This window comes from Athene noctua, chromosome 3 (genome assembly GCF_965140245.1).
Source record: "Athene noctua chromosome 3, bAthNoc1.hap1.1, whole genome shotgun sequence".
NCBI classification, from domain to species: domain Eukaryota; kingdom Metazoa; phylum Chordata; class Aves; order Strigiformes; family Strigidae; genus Athene; species Athene noctua.
In genome coordinates, this window is record NC_134039.1 from 4,206,764 (window position 1) to 4,232,126 (window position 25,363).

Here is a 25,363-nt window from a genome sequence, read left to right on the forward strand (position 1 = left end):
CTGCCTGGCCTGGGCACTGATAACACAGAGCCTCCACGGCTCTGAGGCCGCGTACTGGGCGTCTCCAGACGGGTGAGCGCGAGGCCAGGCAAGAGCTTGGCCCTGACTTTGAAGGAGATGTGGGCTCTGTCACCTGCCAAAGAGCTGCCTATGACAGAGGGACAGCGCTTGACCGTGGGCGCCCTCAGGGTTTCCCTCTCTGAAGCAGCACAGAGCACTCATCCAAGGTGCACTCTCTTTGCTGGCTACACCCCGATGCCCAGCGGTCACACAATCTATCATCCGTGCCATTTATAGACGCCATTTTTCCCCTTCCCAGCAGGAGCAAAGGCCCTGGCGGTCCCGCTGGGTTGTTCTCTCCCTGCGCTGGCAGAGCAAGCGCAGCAGGAGCCGGCCCCACCTGCAGCCAGGGCTCCCTGCCAGCTTGCCTGCGCCAGGACGCCTCTTGGGGACCTGTTCCAAGAGGCCCCCGTGGAGGATGCCGTCCGGCCAGCGTGGGCCTGCGGAGCTGGTTTTGCTGCTCCTCTCTGGGGAAAAGCACTGGTTGGTGCAGGTGCCCCAGCCGTAGCTCAGCAGGAGGGAGTGCGTCCAGGAGACCCAGGGGATTCCCGAGGGCGGGAGTCCCTGGGTGCCTGGAGGTGCCGTGGCCCCTTTTGGGGAGCAGGTCTTGTCTCAGGGGGTGCCCAGCCCCGATTGCTGTGTGGGGGCACCATGCTGGCTGGAGAAGCAGCTGGAAAGGAGGCAGCGAGGGCAAGTCTAAGGGCAGGACTTTGCTGGAGCAATTGGGGCCACCAGGGCTGTGGAGAGGGTCAAGACCGAAGCTGCAATGGCGTGGAGCGCTGCCCTGATTCTGGCCCTCCTCCCGGGATGCTGGGAATTGTTATTCTCCTGTGAGTAGGCTCAGCATTAGTCCAGCATTGCCCATGGACGGAGATCTTACCCCTGGGGTCTGAGCAAGAAGGAAAGTCCCAGTGCAACGGGATTCACAGGGGCCTCACCAAAGGCCATAGAGATGGCTTGGGGTGGATTGAGGCACTTATCCACCATAGTGTGCTTCTCTTCCTTTCTATCTGTCTATATACATGGATGTATAAAGAAATTAATTTTCTTTTCCCTTTTTCCACTACCTATAGAGCATTTTAACAACTGCTGTTTTGTAAAGATTATGGTTATCATTCAGGGAGAGTAGTTCTAAAAAGCAGGATGTAATTGAAAGGAAAGACTGCACACATCAAAATCAAGGCATTTAATAAAATAAAACATCTTTTTCTCTTGCCTAAAATTTGTTTTAAAAATACGTGAATATACATTGCTTCAAAAGAGAGAGAAAACTCCCTGTTCTTGCAGTACATAACAATTTTTCAAAGCAATGAAACCAACTAGACAAACGTATTTGGGGGATTGGACTGAATAGGCCAGGCAAGCTTTTTTTCCTTTGCTTCTCTGTTAAAAGCCTCATAGATGGAATCTTTGGTGACAGTTTTGGCTGGAGCTGGGATGTCCACGATGCCAACATGATTTTTTTTGGCTATCCTGGAACTGGTGGTGATGGTGTAGGCATTGCTTCTGTAGCATTTCATGGCAGACATGCAAAAAGTTTCTTTCATCCCTCTCCTGAAGTTTGCATTATAGACGGTGTAGAGCGTTGGCTTGGCAGCTGAAGAGCTGAAAGAGAGCCAGGTGATGGCCAGGAAGACCAAGGAGCTTTTGCTGCCGTCTGTTTCTTTCGGGTGCCACAGCTGTATCATGTAGAAAGGGAGCCAGGACAGGAGAAACACCGTGTTTAACATTAGGAACATCTTGATGGTTTTCACTTTTGCTCTTGGGACAATATTCGTTGTCCTTCTGACAGTCCTGCCATCGGTGCCTATTCTCCAAATGTACTTGATGACCTTCTGGTAGAAGAGGATAATGAGGAAGGATGGGATTAGAAAGACGACCAGGAGGTGGGTGATGCCGTAGGCAGCTCCTTGCCAAGAAGCGGGCGGGAAAAAGGGGCAGTGGTGGTCACTGCTGGAGCCGTAGAAGACGAAAGCCGGTGCTGCAAATGCCGCGCCCAGGAGCCAAGAGGCCAGAATCATCTTCTTGGCTTTCTCCCTGGAGACTTTGAAGCTCAGGGGGTAGATGATAGTGTAGAAGCGATCGATGCTTATCCAGAGTAGCACGTTGATCTGGACCGCAGGGGTGAGGTACTGCACGTACCGTACCAGCTTGCAGATGAAGTTCCCCAGGATCCAGCTGCCGTAGGTCAAGTGGAGCAGCACGAAGGGCGCGCTGGCGATGCTGAGGAGAAGGTCTGCACAAGCCATGGACACCACAAAGTAGTTGGTGGTGGACTGTGTCCTCCTGCTGCGGTGGATCACTAAGCAAACGAGGGAGTTTCCAAAGATGGAAACCAGCCACAGCACTGCCCAAACCATGGCGGCTGCTGCAATTTCCCCCGGCCTCAGGTTGTAGAGCAAGGCAGTGTGGTTCCCGCCTGAGCTGGGCGCCATGGGGGACCCTGTACCCTCGTAGGCAGCAGGAGGGGTGGAGGTTTCGGGGTAGGTCTTGTTCTGCATCAGGAGCAGTAAGGTGGGGAGAAGAACAGGAGCGGTGCTGTTAGCCATGCTGTGGGCAACCATGGCCACGTCTTTCGCTGAGGCTGCAGAGAGAGAGAACAGAAAAGGCTGTGTTATTTAACAAGCGTGTTTGAAAAGCCTATGGTAACCAATGAAAGATAATTTCAAATTGTAGACGTGCTGTTTCAGCCTGCACTGAAATATAGCCACTGGGATTAAAGTGTATCCAGCCATTTGTGGTTTGTCTGGTGCACACCCAGTATTTGATGCCTATAATGTCCTGTTAAAAGAGTAGTGGGACAAGAGTGGATATAGTTCTGGACAGATTTTCCAGTCTGGTATTGAGCCAGATGGTTGGGTTGGTCCTTGCCTATTAGAGGGATAAATTGGAAAAATACGTATTATTCCTGGCTAGGCATATACAAACACCTTGCAGGGGGCTGATGCTCCAGAAAGTGTCCTCTCAATCATGCAAAGCCTCTTACTTTTTAGAAACAAAAAGTCTGTTTCTTTGTGTATATTGTGTGAATGCTTAACTCCAGTGTCTTGATACAGTGCAATATAAATCAGGATTCAATTAATGACTTGGAGATGAAAAATTCATTGCAGAAGCCAAATGGACAAGTTCAAAGAGCCACCACCATCATCCTAAGCTTTCTAAGTGAGCAAAATTATCAGCTTTGCTTTCTCAGGGTTTTTTTCAGTGTTTTGCTGATGCTTTTTGCTCTGACTACTCTAGCTTTTCATCTATCACCAATTACTTTCTTATTGTCAGACTACTCAGAACGGAGCCTTAAAGCTCAAAACCACTGTATGAATTTGGGATCTTGCTTCTTGCACGGTTTTGCGTGTCATCTTCAATAATGTAATGCAAGAAAATAGATGTAGAAGAGGAAAAGATATATTAACTGCTTGATGTGATTGGAGAAGGTTTTTTTCCCTTAGCTTTTTAGACTACTAGCTGCACTGAATATAATTTTTGCCTTGTTTCACACGAACAGGCTTGATGTACAATCAGCTGCACAGCCCTGGCATAATTTCTGCATACCTGAAAATGCTGAGAGTGTTTGTGAGCAGCGTGGCTGGGCTGCTGCAGGACCCCCCACACCTCCCGCTGTGCCCAGCCACTGACTCTGCATTATTGGAAAGTGGGTCAATCAACCAATGCTGTTCCCGAAGCACTTGGCCTTATTTAGCCACTCTCACATGCAGGTAGTGTCTGGGAGCTGAAAACACGACTTGGGTTAAGTTAGACTCGGTAGAATTCTGGGGTTAGTAACAACTGGGTTTGTTTCAGTGGGGTGTGTTAAACAAGGAAATCTTGCGTGGCACCCTCCTGTCAAAATAACACTCAGGGATATCAGTAGTGACCCCCTAAGTGGGTGTCGTGGTGGTTGAGTTGCCAACCCCCTCAAGGGGCACCAAGAGCCCCTCGTCCTGTCTTCTGCTGGCGGGCTGTGGGTGCTGCCCAGCCTGGCCTTCTCTCTCCCCTCATCCTTAGTTGTCTTTGCCTCATTGTTTTCTTGGTAGTTTTGCCTGGCAGATGATTCCTGGTTTATCAAACAGCTCCTGCTTGTCTTTCCCCATGCTCCATCAGGTGAATCTGCTCCCCTGGAGATATCCTGCCATCATCAGCTGTCTGTAGGGTATTTGGGCTGCTGTCTCTGGCAGAGTGGCAGGATGAAATGACAGTACAACCTGCTAAACTACATGTTAGAATTCTCTTTAATAGAATAATACATGTGGAGTCTATTAAGCAGACAGAAAGGAACATTACAGGCTAATTTTCTTCCTTAATTTTCCTTCTTGCCATGCAGTAGTATGTGCCATTTAAAAATAGCCAGCTGCACGAATTAAGCTTCTTAGGAGAATAACCAGATGAAATTTCTTGACCAGTATCAAAGAGTAGTGGAAATGTGGTACAAGAATGAAACGACCTTCCTAAGCTGTGCAAATATTCAGACTTGCTAACACTGTTCTCATGGTATTTCTCCTGGTGAGACAAACCTGCTGTTCATGTCACTTAGTTATGCAGGTGGGTAAACTTAAAAATAGTTACAGGGTTGTAGCACTCAAATAGTACTTTTTTTTTTTTTTTTTTTTTCTGTTGCGTTTTGCCTAAAAGTCAGCCCAACTGTTGTTTACTGGTGAACTCAGGTTATCTGCAAACATGCCTTTGAATTCCAGCCTCAACAGGGAACAGCATGTGAGACCCTCAGAGATGTGCGTGCAGAGCAGACCCGTGGGTACCTACAGAGGAAGGAGAATGGCGAGAGGTGTATCCAGAGGTCTTGTGTTGGAACTTTGCTAACAGAGAGAGCAATACCTGACTGGGAGAAGCCTTCCCATGTGCCACCCTTTGCTGGAGACCCTACGCTTCTGTTGAGACCTAGAGTATTTGGATAGGTGTCTCTAGTGGTGGTTTCCTCACTGTGAGTAAAACAGAAGAGGCACCAAACACAGGTGCAAGTAATACTGTGTTTTGCGATTCTTTCTTTCTTGGAAAAATCCAAAGTCATTCAGCATGCTGCTCACAAGGTCCAGGTGAAAATGTAAGTGGAATGATAGGGATTTTAACTACCCTGAGCATAGGATTGGTCTGGTTGAACAGCAATTTCTTGTTTTACTTTCTGAAAAAGTAAATGTTATCTGATTAACCAATGTGCTCTGAGATTCAGGCATTCCTAGTCATAGGTAATTTTTCCTTCTAATGGACCAAAAGCTGATTTTTATTTTTTTTTCTATTAAAGGAACACTATTCAACCCTATTTTTCCAAGGTGGCACTAAGATCAGAATCATACCTCGAGGTAGCTCAAAGAACCTTAGTATCTATGGCTCAGCATATCTTCTGTGGGCAAGTCTGTTTTTTATAGCGGAGATTTAAACTTCTGCATTATGACTAATGCTCCGACTCAGCGTTAAAAGTTCAGTATATGCACCGCTCTGTCTAGGATACAAATAACGAGAGATTCTGTATCTAGCTGCATTATGCACCGCCAGTTCCCATGTCTCCATTTGCTGCATCATTTACTGAAATATGTTTTAAGTGTTGGTCAACTGTTCAGCTTGCAAATTATCAGATTCATAATAAAATAGTGATGAGCTCTTCAGTCTCCCTCTGCCTTGCAGGTCAATAAGCAGGTATTAGAAACAGAAAAAGTAAAAATTGCATCTAGCAAATACCTGAGGCCTAATTACATTTTTATTTAACAAAAATGCTTTTGTTTGATTTCCTCTTTAAACTTATATAACGCTGCTCTGAGTGAAAGGATACTTTGTAGTAATTGTGAGTCTGCATGGATGCAGCAGTGCCAAAACCATCACTTTTTCTTTTGAACATTATCGAGTGGGAATCCTTTAAAAACTGGTATAAAGACTTCCGGTATTTCTGTTTAAACCCCTAAATTTTCTACATTTACTTGGGAAAGAAAAAGGGATGAGAAATCACTCAGTTATCATAGAAGGATTCCTTGGTGCCACAGTTCCTGTTTTATTGACCTTAATTTGCAGTTTGAAGGCCCAGACACTGCATTCTCAGGGCTAACCCTTTGGGTTGATGTTGGGGGAGGCAGCGGGCCTGCCGAATGCCTGACAGAGAGAGAACAGTTTGACCTTGACCGGCTCGTTGTGTACCCCTGAGCAGCTGGAAAAGTCCCGGAGGAGTGCTGGGTCAGCCTGAGAAAGGGACTGAAGATAAGGAGAAAGAAGAAAAATACTGTGTTTGCCAGATACTGCCCCTCAGGCAGGGCCCCCTTCACCCCCCATCATGGAGCCCGTTCCGCCGCCTCCCTCTGGTGAGGAGAAAGCCTTGCGCACTTTGCTTGTCTTGTGCAAAAGGCATGGGGTCCCTGCTGATGCGCTCTCTGCTCTGGATCTCGGAACATGGCAAGAGGCAGGGAGCGCCATATTTGAGGCGGCCATAAGGAAGAATGCCAGCGCTGCGGTCATCTTTAACTACATGGCAACTGGTACATCAACCCCTGACAGAGTTAAAAAATGCTGGGACTGCCACGGCAGCTGCAGCCGAGGCCACATCACCTACTGGATCCGATTGTTGGATTGTTGGACGGATCCTGCAGCTGTGGCCGAACCACCTCCAGAAAAGCCACCAGCCCCTTCCACACGTCCGCTACCTGCTGAGAAGGACGGCGTTTTCCTGTTATTAAGGAACTACAGAAAAGCATTAATGAGGACGGACTTAAAAACTCATTTACAACAGCTAGGCTGGAGGCGATCGCTCATGGCTGTACTCGGCACCCCCCCACCTGCAGGTGCGGAGTTGGCGCTGGAGGCCCTGGGGCCTCCCTGAGGCCCCCCCGCCTGCGGCTGGGCTCTCGGCCTGCGCCGTCTCCCCCGAACACTGAAAGCAGCAGGTTTGTTGGGTTTTTGTTGGTTTTTTTTTTTGTTTTTTTTTTACAGCAGGTGCTGACACTGTGATGCACCGTCCCTCGTCTGTCAGCACTGCACAATCAACTGGAAATGGCTTTAGATATCCTGAACAGTGTTTTGCTGTTTGTAGTATCTGCCCTTCTCTGGTGTGCGGGTAACAAGCGGTGAGGCCCCTCGGTGTGGCTGTTCCGCGGGTGTGAGGCGCAGCCCAGCGGAGTTCTCTGCCCCGCGGGTCCCTTCTCCCGCCGGGGAAGCGCCCGGGGAGGAACGAAGCACAGGGCGTAGTGCAGGGCGAGTGAACATCCCTTAGTGCAGAGCCGAGTGCCCGCCCGCTGGGGCACGGGTGCTGCCTGTTTATTCACGCTCAGGGTTTTAAGTGGCACAGGTGAAATATCTCCTCTAGCGGGAGGCAGTAAGTTCATCGTTGTCTTGAATTTCAGTGCGTGCTCTGCGGGGAGAGGGCACCTCTGTACCATCTGGATCTTGTCGGCTTACTTAAGTAGCGTTTTAAGGTAAAATAAATAAAATAGGAAGCAGCCAGAGTGGGAGAATAGTCAAAAAGAGTCCCCTAGGCTGTATTTTAGAACACTGGAAGAAGATAAGGGGACCTCCAAGCACAAATATAAATAAAAAGACATTGCTAAGGTCCCACTTGATGCTAAAGGACCTATAGGATGAGGATTGAGCGTGCTACTAATCGGGAGATCTGGCAGCACTTTGAATGAATTCATTGTGCATGTGGGGATTATTGATGCGGATTTTACCAGACAGATTTGTGCTATGATTTCTACACTTTATCCACGAGGAACCATTCCAAAAGACTCTCACATTGCTCAACTTTTACCTTTTTTGAATTGTGTTCCTAAGACAGAACAACAGTTGTGACATGATGGAGGATTCGGCTCTACAGGACCTCTGCAAGTCTGTTGGTCACAGAGTGTTTCATCATCAAGACCGCAGATGACCTGTACCCTATCCAACAGAGGACAATCACCAGTGACAATAACACTCACTGGACTTCTGGACACAGGAGCTGATGTAACTATTATATCTCATTAATCCTGGCCATCCACCTGGCCAACAGAAAATATGGAAATGGGAATAGTAGGACTGGGAGGGTCGACACAAGCAGGAGTAGCAGCTGTGCCAATTCTGATCACCAAGCCTGAGGGTCAACAGGCGACTGTCAAACCCCATGTGACAACAGCCGCCTCCTGAATCTGTGGGGAAGGAAATGCTTGTCACAGTGAGGAGTGAAAATTACTACGGATTTTTTTGATGGGGGTCACTGTGCTACAGGGTGTTAAATAACCCACACTTGCATTAACATGGTTGACAAATAACCCTGTGTGGATGGATCAGTGGCTCCTGCCAAATGAAAAATTAAAGGCCCTGCAGGAATTTGTGGCAGAACAGCTGGCTGCTGGACATATTGAACCTTCTCCTAGCCCATGGAATACCCTGGTGCTTGTAATAAAAAAAAAAAAAAAAAAAATCAGGAAAAAGGCGATTTTTACATGACCTACAGCAAAATAATGCTGTCATGGCTACGCTGGGAACCCTACAACCAGGCCTACCCTCACCTGCCATGATCCCTGTAGACTGGGAAATCATTGTGATAAATTTAAAAGATTGGATTTTTACTATCCCATTGGCCTCCCAAGATTTAAAAAAAAAAAATAATTTTTTTTTTCATTTTCTGTGCCTTCTTTAAATCATGCAGAACCTTCAAACAGATATCAATGGAAAGTTTTTACCACAAAGCCTGAAAAATTCGCCAATAATTTGTCAATGGTTTGTAGCACAAGCTTTGTCACCTGTAAGGGAGAAATTTCATACTAGTTATTGTTACCATTACATGGATGACATCCTGTTAGCATCAAACAGCAAGGAGCAGTTGAACGACATGGAGAATTTGGCCAGAGATTCATTACAACAATATGGATTAGTTATTGCCCCTGAAAAGGTATAAAAGGTAAAACCCTGGAAATATTTAGGAACGTTACAAGCAAGCAGGTTGTGCCTCAACCTGTGAAACTCAACCTTGAGGTTAAGACACTCAATGATGTACAGAAACTGATGGGATCCTTGAATTGAATCAGGCCCTATCTCGGACTGACCAGTTCACAGTTGCAACCGTTACTGGAATTACTAAAAAATTCCAATGATCCAACAGAACCCAGAATATTAAGTGAGGAAGTGTTAAATGTAATTCACATGGTGGAGCAATCTATACATGAGACATTTGTTTCTCGAATAGATCTATCTCAATTGGTACAATTCTTTGTACTAACTGACAAAACTCTGCCGTTTGGTGCTCTGGTGCAGTGGAATCTTGAGTGGGATGACTCATTACATATTTTAGAATGGATGAGTTTATCATTCTGACCACGAAAAACTGCTCCTGGGCTGTTTGAACTTATTGCTGATGTAATCATAAAAGCCAGAAAATGATGTTTAGAACTAACAAGACGTGATCCAGCCACAATTGTTTTACCTGTTCAAAACTGGTATTTTGAATGGTGTCTGGCAGATAATTATGAACTACAAGCAGCCATGGTGGGTTTTCAAGGGCAGACATCGTATCATCTACCGTCACACTGACATTTACTCAAGAAACACCATTTGGTCAGAAAAATTAAAGCCAGCCAGAACCTGTAAAAGGCCCCACTGTCTTTACAGATGGCTCTGGAAAAACAGGTAAAGCAGCAGTAGTATGGTATGAAAACAACAAATGGAACTCTGGAAAAGCATTCAACTACGAACAGAACCTTATTTTATCATGCACATGCGTAGTCACACTACTTTACCAAGGTTTTATACGGAAGGTAATGCCAGAGCAGATGTTCTTGTTTCTGCTATGGCTCTGAGTACTGTTCCTAACCTGACGCAACAAGCTGTATTATCACATCAATTTTCTTTTCATCAAAATTTTCGAGCCCTATGACACCAGTTTAGTTTGTCCCATGCTGAAACTCACTCTATTGTAGCTGCCTGCCCTGATTATCAAGGAACTCACACTCCAGTGTTTTTTAGCACTAATCCCAGAGGTATGCAGGCTTTACAGATTTGGCAAACTGATGTTACTCATATGAATAAGTTTGGCCGACAGAAATATTGTTCATGTTTCTATTGATACTTATTCTCCTGTTTTGGTAACAACAGCACATAATGGAAAAGCAAGAAAAGATGTGATTCAACATTTGCAGAGGGCTTTTACTACGCTTGGGGTACCACATCAAATTAAAACGGACAATGGCCCAGCATATGTTTCAAAGAAAGTTCAAACATTTTTTAATCTGTAGGGTATTACTCATGTTACAGGTATTCCTCGTTCTCCCAACAGGACTAGCGACTGTTGAGCGTGCACATGGCACGTTGAAGCAACAGCTTCAAAAACAAAAAGGGGGAATGATTGGGAAACCACCACAGACATGTTTAGATAAAGCAGTTTATGTTCTTAACTTTCTCCATTATGGGGATAATTCTTTTTTGCTGCATCTTTTCCAACCCTTCTCTTTTTTCAAATGATGCCAAAAAAGGCATCCAAGTACATGTTAAAGATTTAGTTACTGGCTGGTGGAGTGGACCGTGTGAGTTATTAACCTGGGGAAGGGGTTATACTTGTGTCTCCACAGGTCACGTTCTGCGGTGGTTACCGGCAAGGTGTGTGCAACCATACCTGAGGCATAAGAGGCAGCTTTTGTTGGACACTCAGGAGCCAGCTGTGGGTGCTTTGGGTGCCCCTGTGATGACAGTTTGCGGTCTTTTTAACTGATCATTTAAGCAGAATGTCTGGGTAACGCTTGCTACTGCAATAGGACAAAATACACTGTCTCTGCCCTTACTCACACTGTGGTTGCCAACTCTTTTAAGAGAAATGTTAACAGTAATTGCAACTCCTTAATGGTAGTTATTAATAAGGATGAAATGCTATAAGAATGTGTGTATTCAACTTACTTTGTTTAGCAATATCAAGAATTAAGAACTCAAGTGTTTAACCTTATTAGAAACTCCCTGGTTTTCCCCCTTGAGTGGTGGCCAGGCTCTGGGTGGAACCCAACAGGAGGATGAAATCAGATGTTTCTGCACAAAGAAAATTGCCAGTTATTTTGGCCTGTTGATTTAGAGGCTGGACCTGCTTGCAGCGACGTTGGATGCCTCACCTACGGATGGACACATCACGTAAGATTTCCAGCTTATAAGGAAAGGTACTCTAAATCCTCGCTGCAACCAGGGTTCCCCAGCAACTGCGGATCATTCTGAATCGATTCATAAGAGCATACAACAGTTAAAAGATGGTGTTAAGCGTTTAACAGAAGGTGATGGCTTAAATTGGCTGACAAGGATGTTTAAAGGTTCGGGGCTGTCTGGATGGTTGATATCTCTGGTCAAAACTGTAGGGGTGGTTTTCCTGATTATAATAACCGTGCTTTTAATGTTGCCATGTCTCATCAGTCTCCTGCAAATGGCCCTGCAGAAGACTGCCAGTGCAATATTCTTAGCACAAATAAAAAAAAGGGGGAATTGTTGGGGGAGGCAGCGGGCCTGCCGAATGCCTGACAGAGAGAGAACAGTTTGACCTTGACCAGCTCGTTGTGTACCCCTGAGCAGCTGGAAAAGTCCCGGAGGAGTGCTGGGTCAGCCTGAGAAAGGGACTGAAGATAAGGAGAAAGAAGAAAAATACTGTGTTTGTCAGATACCCAAACAGTGGGGGATTTTAAGAAAAGTAGCCAATAGAGTAATAGACAAACAGCCATGTAACCAATGAGAATGATATATGGATAAAAGGATAAAGTGTATAAGATATAGGGGGAGCAATAAAGATGGCTATTCTGCTGCAAAAAAGTTGTCGTGTCCGTCTCTACCATGACAGGTTGATAGCAAAGGAAAACTATTTTTGCTACCTCTCCAAAACAGATTTGTTACTTAGTGTTGTGGTTTAAATCCAGAGGGCAACTGAGCACCGTGTGGCAGCTTGCTCACTCCTCCTCTCTTGCTGGGATGGAGAAGAGAAAATAAAACAAAAGACTTGGAGATAGAGGCAAGGACAGGGAGGGATGACTAACTAATTATGGTCATGGGCAAAAGACAGACTTGATTTGGGAAGAGAGAACATCAATTTAATTTGAACACCATCACCACTAATTTGTCAATCAAATCACAGAATCATCTAGATTGGAAAAGACCTTGAAGAGCATCTAGTCCAACCATTAAATCAGAGTAAGATAGTGAGAAATACAACCACATCTTAAAAACCCCCGACTTTCTCCCACGCCTCCCTTCTTCCCAGGCTCAGCTTTGCTCCCAGTTTCTCTACCTCCTCTCCCAAGTGGCGCAGGGGGGCAGGGGATGGGGGTTGTGGTCAGTTCATCACCCGTTGTCTCTGCTGCTCCTTTCTCCTCAGGGGGAGGACTCCTCACACTCTTCCCCTGGTCCAGCGTGGGGTCCCCCCCTCATCATCCCAGACTCCTCTTCTTAAATACATTATTGCAGAGGCGTGGCCACCGTCGCTAATTGGTCCAGCCTTGACCAGAAGCGGATCTGACTTGGAGCCAGGAGAACTTCAAGAACATTCTCACAGGAGCCCACTCTGTAGCCCCTCTCCTGCTACCAAAACCCCACCACACACAAACCCGCCACACTTAGAGATTAAGTATTTGAGCCACGATAAATTCATAACATCACTGCCCCATCTACTGTGCTGTTGCATAAAGCCCATGTGGCAGAGTTACCATGTGTTTGCATGTTGACTGTCTCATCTAGAAATGTAGCATCCATCGCATTTTAGTAGAGTAAAACCTAGTAAGATTTTACAAAGGAATGCAATAAGTGGCTTTTAAACTGTTTTTTTTTTCCCAAGCCCATTTTTTAGGATTAAAAAGGCAGACAAAGAAGCAGATCTCTGTACATTACTTAAGCTGTCACTAGCGGAAGGGCTTTTTTATTCAACATATTTTACCTCCCTGCATCATAACTGCAGAACAGTAGGCAACCTTTGGCCCAGCAAAATATTTCAAAAGCATTAAGCTGGTCATTTACTCTGTAAACTTCCCTCTCTGATAAATATTTCAGGAATAGCTGCCAGACTGGAAGAGGAATTCTTCATCTGAGTTTAATGAACTTTAGAAGTGGGAGTAAATTGAATCAGACCGGGGGAGCTTTTGTCTGGGTGTAAGATGCTAGAAGGTGACATTCATCCCTGCCTAAATTCAAATTAACTACGCTGTGCGTGCGTCGTCTCAATGTAATAATCCTTTTATAGAAGAGCACAGAGTCTTTTAACCTCTGTTTCTTGCTACTTGGAGATGTCTGTGTGCATATTGAGGCCATTTAGTACTTCTGCTTGCAGCAGAGGAATGTGGATACACATGCTTTTGTAAGCACACAGATTCCCTGCCAGTTCTTTTCTCTGGTCTAGTGCTCATAAAAATGCTCAGCTATTCCTCTTATGTTCCTCTTATGAAGGCTTTTCTATTCTCTGAGCAAAGTCTGAAAATCTCTTGAGGTGGTGTTCTTCCTCACTCTCTGCATTCCAGTGCATGGGGATAGAAAACATCTGCCCCACTTTTATCAGGACAACAAAACGTTTTGAATTAAATTAAATTTAGATGAAAAAATAAATTTAAATGAAAAAATTTTAGAAATTGGCCTCTACAACTACCTTTCAGTTTCATGAGTCTCTGGAGCCAAGGAGCCAGCGCCAGGCCCCGAGGGAATGGCCTCAAGCTGCCCAGGGCAGGGTCAGGCTGGCTCTGAGGAAGGATTTCTGTGCAGAAGGGGCTGTTGGGCGTTGGAATGGGCTGCCCAGGGCAGGGGGGAGTCCCCGGGATCCCTGGAGGGGTTGAAGAGTCGGGCTGAGCCAGCGCTGAGGGATCTGGGGGAGTTGGGAACGGTCAGGGGGAGGGTCATGGTTGGGCTGGAGGAGACTCAAGGGCTTTTCCAACCGAGATGATTCTGTGAATGCAGTAAAACTTTTGAGATCCATGTTGATATACACTGCTGCCTGTTCCCAGGCTCTACCCAGCTGGTGGAGATTCCTGTTCTGCAGTGTGGGTGGCTGAAGACGACATGACTGGAAGCGTGGCCAGGCCGCTTCATGGATGAATCTGTCAGTGCCAGTGTGGTCACAGCCCAACTTACAGTAAAAGCTTCTGAACTGAACTGATAACGTAAGTCAATATATGTTATTGCATCTTATATCAGCATCTGAGAGCCTGGCCTGTATTGCAGGGTGAGGTCATAGGAGCAGGAAATATGGATGGAATCAAATAAAGGAAGGAAATGTTCTTAATTTCCAGCACATGTAAAGAATATATGTTATACCCAGCTACTGCATAAGCATGAATCTAAACAAGATTTTTCTGCTGTATGCTTGAGGGCAACTAGACAGTCTCTGCCGTCAACCTTCGTTGACTCTTTGTGTTCTTTCCTGACTATTTTAACAAGGTATTAAAGATGAGAACAAGGACATAATGCTGCAACATTTGCTGAGATTTGGGCCAATTTCTTTATTGTACTGGTTGCCCGAGGAAGAATCTGTTTACAGCTTTATTCTTTTAACTGAGCTTAGTAAGAGGTGAGCCATGCAGTAACTAACTAGACCAAGGACTTCTGGGTCTATCAGCTCACACATGGAATAACTACTCTGACTGCAGACCTGTAGCACTAGGTCTGAGGCCTGGCCTGGGGCAAATCCATGATTTTGACGAACATTCAGGGTTCAAACCCATGCATAAGTCGTGTTACTGCATATTGGCTGAGTCTTCTTAAGAGGTGCTGCCACCTCTTGAAGTTCATTGTGGTGTTATAGGTTCCTGGAGCAATGTTTTTTTTCCTGCATCTGAAGTCAATGAATTTTTCCCATGTATTTACTGTGGGTTAAGACCGACAGGCAGGCAGTCACTCTAGGTCTATTAACCCAAGGTCAATTGTTAAGACCCAGCAATTTATTGACTGTTTTAACAGTGAGAAGGAGCCCTTACGGAAACTGCAGATTTCACTCAAACCCGACATCAGTCTCTGGTTGAGGGACAGACAGTGGTAAAATATGAGACAGATCTGTGCTTACCACTGCCCAGACAGTCACGTTCACCTCATCAGCTTCTGCAGAGTGAGGAAACAGATGTAATTCTCTTCAACCAGAGCTGTGCTGAAGCACAGGTGGAGTTTTCACCCTCAGATCTGTAGAAAGGATGACCTTTCTGGAGAGATAGGCAGGGCCACTTGCAGTGAGAAGTTAATCCTCCAGTAGGTATAGGATACGGTCACCCGTAAGGCCCAGGGAGGACACAACCTTCCTTCCACAGACCTGGGCTGTGCTGAATGAATTGTTGAGTTTGGCATGACCTTTGGACTGCCTATTTCTTCCATCTATCTCCTTTGCTCTTGCCCACAGCCTGATCTGGGTAATCGTAGGAGACACACACAGCCTGGTGCTGTGTCTACTACCTCAACAAGCACAACGCAGTGTTTCCAGACAGGTACACAGTGGTTATGAGTCTCCTCTGACAGACGTAACTTTTCTTCCCCAAAGACCCACAGAGTTTTAAATGTCTCAGAGCTTTTTTCTATCCTCCTACTGCTGTGACTAGTATGCAGAACTCTAGATTAGCACTGTTCTAAAAATGATGGCAGAACCCAGATCTGTGCCCAGTGTGACTGTGGGGGCATAAAAAAGTGGGAGCAAGGAGAATAGCGACCGACCTCATTTCCAACTCCAACCCAAAATAGGGTCCACCTACTGGAGTTGTGCAAGAGTGTGGAAAAGCTTGAAATATACCTTTGCAGACTGCTTGCCTTCCTTAGCACGGATTGAGTCTGTCCTTGGACTTGACTAGGCTGGACCCTTTCCTGACTCAGAGGTAAAAAAAATAGATGCTCTCTCCCACACACATTTGGCAACACCAGGCCCTGCCCACAGAGCAGCATGCTCTTCTGCTTGAAGTGAGGAATGCAGTGCTTACCAGGGCTGGTTTGCCACGGTGAGTGTTGACAGATAAGCTGTGGTGACTCTCACACTTGGCTGATTTCTCTGCCCATCTCTTGGAAATTCTCACCCTCTCCCCACCAAATGTCCACTCCCCCACAGGGAAAATGTTCCACCGGCTTCAGTGAGGACTCCAGCAGCTTAGCTCACCCCCTCACTAGCAGTGATCACAAGTTCTCCTCCTAGGACAACCTTAGGGTTGGGTTTTTTGGGGGTTTTTTGTTGCTTCAGTATAGAAAAGGTCATACAGAAATTAATTCTTGATATTAAATCTTGTGACAGCTGCTTTCTCAGCACACAAGAAGTTAATGTGGTAACAGGATTTCTGCACTGGTACAAACATCTGTGCTAGGATGTGAGAGTGCCTGTCATATGGCTCTTGACCCTTCTCAGGGGATCTAGTGCTCACACGACACAGGTCACCTGTGACAGACATCATGACAGAGAGTGGGGTGGCACTGGTGGCTAATAATCATGGCAGAGATAGAGTTGCCAGAGATCTTAAGATGTTTCCAGAATGGCTTATCTGATAGGAATAAGAGGAGGAGACCTGAATGAGCAGTAGGAGAACGTTGCTATGGGACTCATTGGTCGTTAGTGAGAGCATTCCATAGTCCTCCTACACTAACTTTGCTGGAGAAGCCGGGAGGGCTGAAGGCCATGCATGGCCCATAGTTAGGCTGGAAATACCTGATGCAGAGATGGTTGCTGGAAGGCGTGTCTCAGCTGAGCTAGGCTCAAGGAGGACAACAGCAGGCTAGGAGAAGCCACTGAGGCAAGCTGCTGGCCTGCTGATAACCCCTGAACTGGAAATGTCTTCCCGGGCAGGTGCTGGTTGACTACCTGTCAGAGGGGAAGACTAGGGAATGATGGAACCTGCTGGAATGGAGAAATTCCAAACATAGAAGCCCTGCGTCATGTTTTGGTGCTGGGAGAACTGTGTTTGTGATGGGGAGAGGGAGCAGACTCAACTGGAGGATCTTAGCGGGTTATTCTGCGTTGTCTGATTGAAATTGCTTTCTAAATTGTTAAAACACCTGAGGGAGGATGCCTGGTGGGGCTGCAAAGGAAAACACAGATGGAGATCATATGGTGTGACCCAGATGGGGGAACTGCACCTCACAGCTTCGCAAGCAGAGGCTTCACAAGCAGAGGCTTCACAGGAGAACTGCGGGGGAGTAAGAGTCTGCAAGCTCTCTCTTTAAGCTAAGGAGCAGAGCTCCCCAAATGTGTCGAAGGTATAGAAATTCCTCCACTTACTGACTCATCTGAGACCAGGATGTTTAAAATAAACTCATAAATCAAGCTTCCAAAATTCCATACTTAGCCAAATAAAGATTAGCTTTTAAGGATGCCTCTGGGTTGGCATCTAATTTTTTTTTTCTGCAAACCAAGTCACTTGTTTAAGCTCTTAACAGTGGTTTTAACAACAAACCTTCAAGAACCACATTTAAAAATCTTTGCCAGAAAGATTTGGCTATGAATCCTGTCTCATACACACAAATGGCTTTTTGAAAGCAGCAGGCAGTTTTACTTCTCCATTACTCTGTGGAGCCAACATACTGTTTGACATGCTGGAAGCCAGCTGGATAAATGAAAAAATATTGCTATGCATTCTTAGAGAGTATGTGCCTGAATTAGCAAAACCAGAATAGCCTTCTTGCCTCTGCTGACTACAGATAAGCAAAGATCACTATGCCTGTGGTGTTTCCCTAAGTACCTGCACCCAGGTACCCACACAGAAAAAGGGAGACAACACTTGCAGAAAGGATAATTTCAAATTAATGACTGAAAAATACAAAAGCAGCTGGTTTAGTGCAGTAACACGGGGAAGGAAGAAGCTGTTTGAATGTATCTAGAGATAGAAAAAAAAATCCCAAACAAACAAAACAGATGGGCAGACTGGTCTGCTCCATCTCAGTAAAAGTAATTTTCTGCTTTCATCGAACTGATCATGTCAGGGGATTTTTTTAAGACAAATAAGTGGCGTGATGTTAAAATAATGAATATGGTTATACAGAACACAGACTTGTGCAGAAAATATAGTTATTCTGCAGTAATTCCACACCCCTCTTTCAGCAGAATCAGTTTAAAATTCAAACCCCGCAGAGCATTTGCTCCTGAGGAATGAGTCTTCCTTGCTAAAACCCAAGGATTTTAAATGTACATAAATAAATGCACAGAAGAGAAATTACTGGAAGAGATCATCGTGCTCGTCTCTGCAAAGAGAACGATCCCTTCAGGCACAGCAGCGTTCGGCACAGCACCTACCCAGCCACATACCTGCTCCAGAGCATAATCCCAGGGGGGCCGCTCTCCTCCTTTCTCTGTTTGTAATCCCAAGCGAAGGCACCTCTGGGAAGGTGCCGATGGTACCGCAAACCACGGAGCGTCTCACGTCTTCGGGTGTTTGTAAACCTGGTCGGGGAAAGGGGAAAAGAAGCGCTGGGGTATTCGAGCCCTCTTCTTTGACGGAGGACAAAAAAAAAAAAAAATGACGTTCCACAGGGCTGGTTGATTCCTGGGTCAGGTGGGATGCGGATCATGTGGCTGTCCCTCCCCAGGACACAGCCACCCCGGGCCCTACCCCCCCCCCCCCCCCCCCAATCCTTCCCGCCCCGTCGGGGCCCGTCAGCACCACGGACAGCGGCGCCGATCCCGCCCCGGAGCCCCGACGGGGCGGGCACCGCGCTGCCCCCCTCACACCCCCTTTCCTTCCCTTCCCCAAAACCCCCCAAAATCCTCCCCCCTCGGCCTCCGCAAGGCCTCGGGGGGGAGGGCAGCCCCGGGGACAGGGCCGCCCCTCGGCCTGCTGCGGGGTTTGGCTGCCGGCGCTGACGTCCTGGTTGCTATGGCGAGGTGCGGCTGCTAAAGAGGATGCTTTTCTTCCACCATGGTCGCCATGGGACCCTGCCGATTGAAAGAAACGGGGCGAATGAATAAGGAGAAGGAGGTGGAGAGAATATTTAATTAGCTGCCTCTGGGAATTTCTGTTCTTTTTTTTTTTTTTTTTTTTTTTTTTTAAAATTCCCATGTAGATACTGAAACTCGTTAAGAAAAAAAAAAAAAAAAAGAAAAAAAAGAAAAAAAAGAAATTAATCCAGTCTCTCCATTCAGCACCTTTTTCTTATTTTATGGGGAATGGCACTGACACCATTTCCTTCTGTTCTCTGCCTCATGCACTTTATTAAGCAAGGCAGAACAATAACAACCCTCCCCAAATCTCGGTGAGCCGTCTCTCGCAAATGTTTTGACCCGCAGAAGTACATCGGCTCCATAAATTATATTACCCTGTAAGTTTAAGGAAGGAAGGAAGGTATTGTTTTAGTCCTGACAAACTTTCTGCCTGTGAACTAACCGAGAAATTTGTTAGGTGTGGGGTTTTCTGCTATTTCACAATTTCTGATTAGGTGCACAGGTAAACTGAACCAACAAACACTGACTCCAAGGCTGGGTATTTTCCTTTGTTTCCCCTTATTTTTCAGTGCAGAACCTCAACTATATTTTCATAACTTTTTTCCAGATGTCTTTAGGGCAGTGGAGGAAAAGTACAGATGCTTATTGAAAGCTACTTTCAAGGAAGAAGATTGAAATAAACAGTGGTTTTTACCAAGTAATTATTGCAGTATAGTTTCATTTCCTCTGTTTTATATTTTTAAGCTACATTACATGCAGTGAAGCAGGTATCCTGGGAATCAAGTTCTGACTTTGGAATAGCTTCTACGCAAAGAATGGTTTGGATAGACTAGGACTGTTTTTCCTGGTTAGAATTGGGTCAGATTTGGTGGAGTAAATGACACGAAGAGTGTGAATAGTCTGTTCATCTCCCAGTAGAAGAACTTGGAAGGGAGCATCAGATGAAGAAACCTGGGTCAGAACACTCAGAAAAGGGGGTTTCCTCAAAGTGTGGGTCTAACTGTACTGGGGCTCCTTGACAGAAGATGATGTAGGTGCAGAATATCGTGTGAATTTGAGGAGAGATTGAACGAATGTTTGAAAAGGTGCTAAAGAGATCTAAACTGTCCTAAACCAATAAGCCACATCACTTTCATAAAATTATCTGAGCTCAGAGCTGTTGGAGGTTGGGAGAACTCTTGGCGAAAGCGTTGTGCTGGGGTACAGCGAAAGGCATCTTTATAACCAAGACAATAACTTTATAAAGTTTGGGGTGGGGGTGTGATTTTCCAAATACATCTGCGCTGCATCCTTGCCCAGGTAAAGACAGCTTCATCTCCAGATATTTCACGCCGTGTATTTCAAACTTTGATGATTTTCCCCAGCAAGTTGTTGGTTTTTTTTGGTTTTTTTTTTGTTTTCCTCCCTGTGATTATCTGCGCCAGAGAAAGATAATCTTACTTTTCACCTTCTTTCAAACTTGGTTTCACTGACAGTGAAGAAGGGTGAAGGAAGGTTACCTGACACCTGTGTTGATGGAGTGTTGCACAGGGGCACGAAAACCCCTGGGCTGACTCACACGATCATTCCTCTAGTTTAGGGATGAGACGTTTGGCAGTGGTAAATGCACAATGTTTTGGAAGAAGGTATGAAAACCTGACAGTTGTTTTGGGGGTTTCTCTTTCTTGCCACATAGACTTAAGGATCAAGGCTTGAAATACATAATGATCTTATTTTCTCATGAGTTTAGCTCGCATTATCTAATCTAGCAGCTGCTGAATTAATCAAGCCTTTATAAAATCCAAGTACATCATTCTGATATTGATAAACTGGAGGAGGAGTGAGGGTGTGCACCTTATTTGGCATATCCAGAGAGTCTGAAACATCAGTTGTTCTTATTTGGAGACTTATTTCTCTGACAAAACCTAAACATTTTCTCAAGTTTGTCCTGAATGACCCAGGTTATCCTGAATCCAATGTCAATTCTTACCAGAGCCACAGTTTCTGTTGATTATTTTGGAAGTTTTCACAGGGTAAAGTGATTTTCATGCCGTATTGATCTGGTTTGAACTGTGCATTTGTTTGGCTAAAGCTGGAAGTAAATCTCAGATTTGTTTTTTGACACCTGTCACATTCCTGGCATTAAAGAAACTTTTATTCCTGTCAATGAATCCAGTGACAAACCTGGACAGACATGTCAGGTCCCCCAGCTGACTGGGAACAAAAGGGCATTCTGGGCATTCAGCACTGCAAAATTTGTTGGGAGGGACAGAAAAATAAATCACACAAAGATCTGAGGTAATAGGTACAAAACAAAATATATCATATGTTGTGCCTTCTGGGCATTGGGATCATTATGCCTCAGGTATTCTGTGTGGTGTGTAACGGAGTCAGCAGTTGTAGGGTCAGGCAGTGGGAAAGCCGTTGTGATTGATGCACCAGGCCAAACTCTGACCCATCCTGAGCCTTTCCATTTCATTCAGTACGACACAGTTTGGTCCACAAGGGTCACTAGCCCTGGGGGGCTGAAGGGGTTGCACAAGAAAAGTCAGTCTTAAATAATTCCTGCCTTGGTTGATGCCTCAGATGTGCAGTCTGGGAAACATCATTTAACCTTGCTGGGCCACGTTCTGCTCAAGAGCACTGGGTTAAATTCAGGGTGACTCTGCTGAAGCCACGTGGCAAAGCCCAACCAGTTACCAGTTAAACATGTCTCCACTGATTGTCCTAGGGCTGAGCTTGGCTCGGGGCTTTCTGAACTTGGACCGGTGCATGAATGACTCCATGTTCTCGAAGAATGCTGCATTTCAGTCTGGTTCTGTTTGAGGGATGGAAGGATGACTCGGTATGCCTCAGGCAGGATCCCTCAGGACTTTTAGGTCTGGTGTGAATTGTGCCCCAAAAGGGTAGCCCATCAAAGACTAGGTTTTTTTTGTTGTTGTTGTTTTTACCTATTTAAATCCCAACAGTGGTTCAGAGAGTAGTGAGAAATGTTCCACAGCTGAGCTAAAGCTGTAGCTTTGCCTTAAAAGAAAGCGACCCATTAAAAGGAAGTGAAATTCTGGGATAACAAGCTCTGGGACATGTTATATCTGCTTGGTGTGGGAAACAGTAAGTTGCCTGGAGGAAATATGACTCACTCTTATTTGTGTTCAGAAAAGTGGGGAAATGTCCAGGTTTCCTTTTAATCAAAGCTTAATATGAACTAGTTTTTGGTTGGGTTTTTTTTTTTTTGTTGTTGTTTTTTTTTTTTTTTTTCCTCCTCAAACGTTGCATGCAAAGCATCATTCACTGGCCCTTGAAGTTAATATTACACATTCTAACAGATGACATTTCATGTGACCTACGCGCACAGAGTGCAGCTGGGATGAGTCAGATTTCTGTGGCTGTGGCTGCCACATCGCCTACATTCTTAAATGAATGCATATATTTGAAATGAGGGGGGGAGAACTGATGCTGGAGCATTCATTCAGAAGCAGTGGTAGGATCTGTACCTGCTCTAAAGAGGAACTCATTTCCCTGGAGACACTGATGCTGTGCTTCCTACTCAGAGGCAGTTCCCAATCACACGGTGATGTCAAGGTCAGGTCAGCAGGATAAGGACAGAAAGGATTTCTGGCAGTGTCAGTCAGGGAATCCTAAACAGGGGGGAGCACCGAAGGGATGCTGTGGCTAGCACAGGAAACGTGGATAATCCAGTGTGAAGGAAAACAGAGTTGCAATTTATTATTTAAATCTGACACGCGTTCTTAACTGAACACGACTGAATGGGAGATCTTTTCTGGATTGTTCGGGTACCTACCTTCTACTTAGCAGAGCAAAAAAGGAGCTTAGACTTTCCTGCTGCAGACTTTCCTGCTCCTTTTTTGGGGGGTTAGTGGGAGAGAGGTGACAGAAATGTTGTAACTACAGTGAGGTAGAGAACCACAGCTTAGTCTGGGGAACCTTGTGTCTACCAGAACTGGTGAGGTGAGCTTGTCTTAAACCAAACCAGGTCAAAACAAGTCCCACCCAACCCCAAATATATGAATTGCTTTGATCTGCCTACCTTCAGATAAGAAGGCTGCATCACTGCAAGCTTCCACAGCTCTCCTTAGAAGAATTTAATCCCATCAGAAGTTTAACATGCTTATCAATAGGCAGGATTGTTTTCCCACAGTGTTAACCTGGCTTCAGAGCAGCATCGCTCTGCTGGGCTGCAGAAATGTGAACTGGCTATGCAGCAGCACTTTAAAATGTGATAATTCTCCTGAAAAAAGCAGGTCTAATTTTACAGGGATATGGAGGGTGAGGAGGGGGTGGTCTTTAGCTGCCATATTCCATGCCCTGCCTGCACACCCCCTTAGTCAGGTCAAGGTTGTGTCCAGCCCAGAATGTGTGCTACAGATCCTGCCCAGTGCAGTGCCGTGGGCAGGTGCCTGAGGAGCACAGGTATTTAAACAAATAATCTTACTACAGAGCTGTCTCTTACAACGCCCAGACCCACTGTCACCACAAAAGTATCCTGCCACATCCTGCCCATAGTCCTCAGCATCTTTCACCCTGCTAAGATTTTTACATAAAATTTTACGCAGCGAGCCAAAAATGAAGTAGGCATTCAGGAGACCAAGCCTTAGGGGCAGGCAATAAAGGCAATTAGTCCCTTCAGTAATAAAGTGTCTCCTGAAAATGGCATGGTAGCTTTGCTTCCAACACGGGCTTGCTGTGTTGAAGAGAGCAATGCTTAAATATATTTCCAAAATCTGGGTCAAATTCTGATGAATTTCTGATTATACTTGGGGAAACAGAGGTAAACTGAAGTGAAATGTAGAGTTGTGAACTGAGCCCTTATCAACCTGGTCAACACTGAAAGCATGTTCCTCACTTGGCCTAGGCAAATAAAGAAATAGGACGTTTTACTTTTTTGAATAATCACTAACACGGACTTCTTGAGTTTTCCCAGGAAGGAAACCTGAACTTGAAAGATTCCTCACATCAACACTCCCATAAGCATTTTCACGTGTTCACATTTAATGCATTGGCTATTTTCAGAGATTTTTTTATAAAATCTGCGCCTTGTTATAAGTCAGTGGCTCGTCGCTGCTTTGGTGAGGGAGCGACAGAGATTTCCCTACGCAGCTTGAACCCACATGAGGTCCCAATGACCTTCTCACCTTACATACTTCCATTCTCATGCTGCCTTTTTAATCATGGAGACCACTTCTTCTCAACCTGTGGTCTGTGGACCTCTGGGAGGCCACGATGTTATCACAGGGGATCTGCAAAGGCTTAAAGCAGGGGTGGAGAATGTCCAGCCCAGAAACAATTGTTCTGGCCCATGGCAAGCACTGCACCTCCTTTTCCCACAGCCTTCTCCCCTCAATGCTCCTCTCCTACCCGAGCTCTCCCTGCTGCCTGCCCTGACGTGCTAATATATTCGGTGCTAGTATGGTTGGTGGGACCCACTTTAACTAGGTGGTTTTTCTCTTAAATACATTTTCTTAACCCAACAGCCGTCTTTAGAGCCACAACGGGGATGAAGTCTCTTCCTCCAAGTGGTGGCCCTGGACCCATTAACAAAAATGGGTGACTGAACACAGACAAACAAGGGGGAAAGCAAGAAGAATTGTAAAAAATTTACATCAAATTTTAATGTAAAAATTGGCATCAAATTTGGAATGAGCACATTAAAATACCATAATATGGGCCATTTGAGCAAAAAGAGTGTCGATGCTATTATTTTAAATTCTTACGGAATCATGACAATAAAGATATAATAGGAGTGTGTGCGTTAACAGATTAAATTTTCTCCCTTTCTCTCCAAATTTGGAGGCTCTTCATGAGAAAATTGAAATAAATATCTGATGCAGTCTAGTGCTTTAAATCTTGAATTAATTCTTGGCAGTTCGTGTCCAGAAAAAGTATTTAAAGCGGGTCCATGGTGAAGGGAAGGTTGAGAGCCCCTGATGTAGACTCTTGCCTGTGCTGTGATGAATTCTGTTCAGCAAATCTGACACAGTGCTCAGGAGTTCTGTATGAACTAATTATCCTTCTTCACACCCCTCTGGTCAAGCCTGGCTGATGGCGATGGCTGGTAAATCAGGTCCATCCAAAAGATGCAATCAAATTACTTTAGTGAGGAAAATATACCCGAGAATTGCTACAGGCGTGCTTGCTTTCAGCCTGCTGGCAGTCTCATTAAAATCAATAAAAAGACTCCCACTGACTTCACTAGGGCAATAATTTCCTACTCTGGAATTGTCTGCTTGAGTTATGCAAAGATAGCAAGGTCAGGCTTTATCTTAAAGTTACTTATATAAATAACTTATTTCAGGGTTAATAACTGATGACTCAATTCCTACAGAGCCCAGAAGGTCAAAGGGTTGTTTACAACAACTGATAAAACACCCTTGACTGATGTTCTCACAGCACCCATGATAAATGCTGCTGATAGGAACATCACACTTACCCATCAGTCTTTTACCAACTACTTATAAATGCCACGTCATTATAAATCTGTTGCAACTAGCAAAACAAGTAACTTTTGTG

At 45.3% G+C, this 25,363-nt stretch overlaps 1 protein-coding gene across 1 annotated transcript; it reads right to left on the reverse strand.

Annotated features, from left to right (window-relative positions):
• Positions 1–1,284: 1,284 nt before the first annotated feature.
• LOC141958427 (putative G-protein coupled receptor 19) lies at positions 1,285–18,475 on the reverse strand. The gene is made up of 2 exons (XM_074901199.1): positions 18,224–18,475; positions 1,285–2,644 (listed from the first exon to the last, which is right to left on the reverse strand). Exon 2 carries the CDS (start codon positions 2,622–2,624, stop codon positions 1,380–1,382), a length of 1,245 nt encoding a protein of 414 aa, XP_074757300.1. The 5' UTR covers positions 2,625–2,644; positions 18,224–18,475; the 3' UTR covers positions 1,285–1,379.
• Between the last annotated feature and the right edge of the window lie 6,888 nt (positions 18,476–25,363).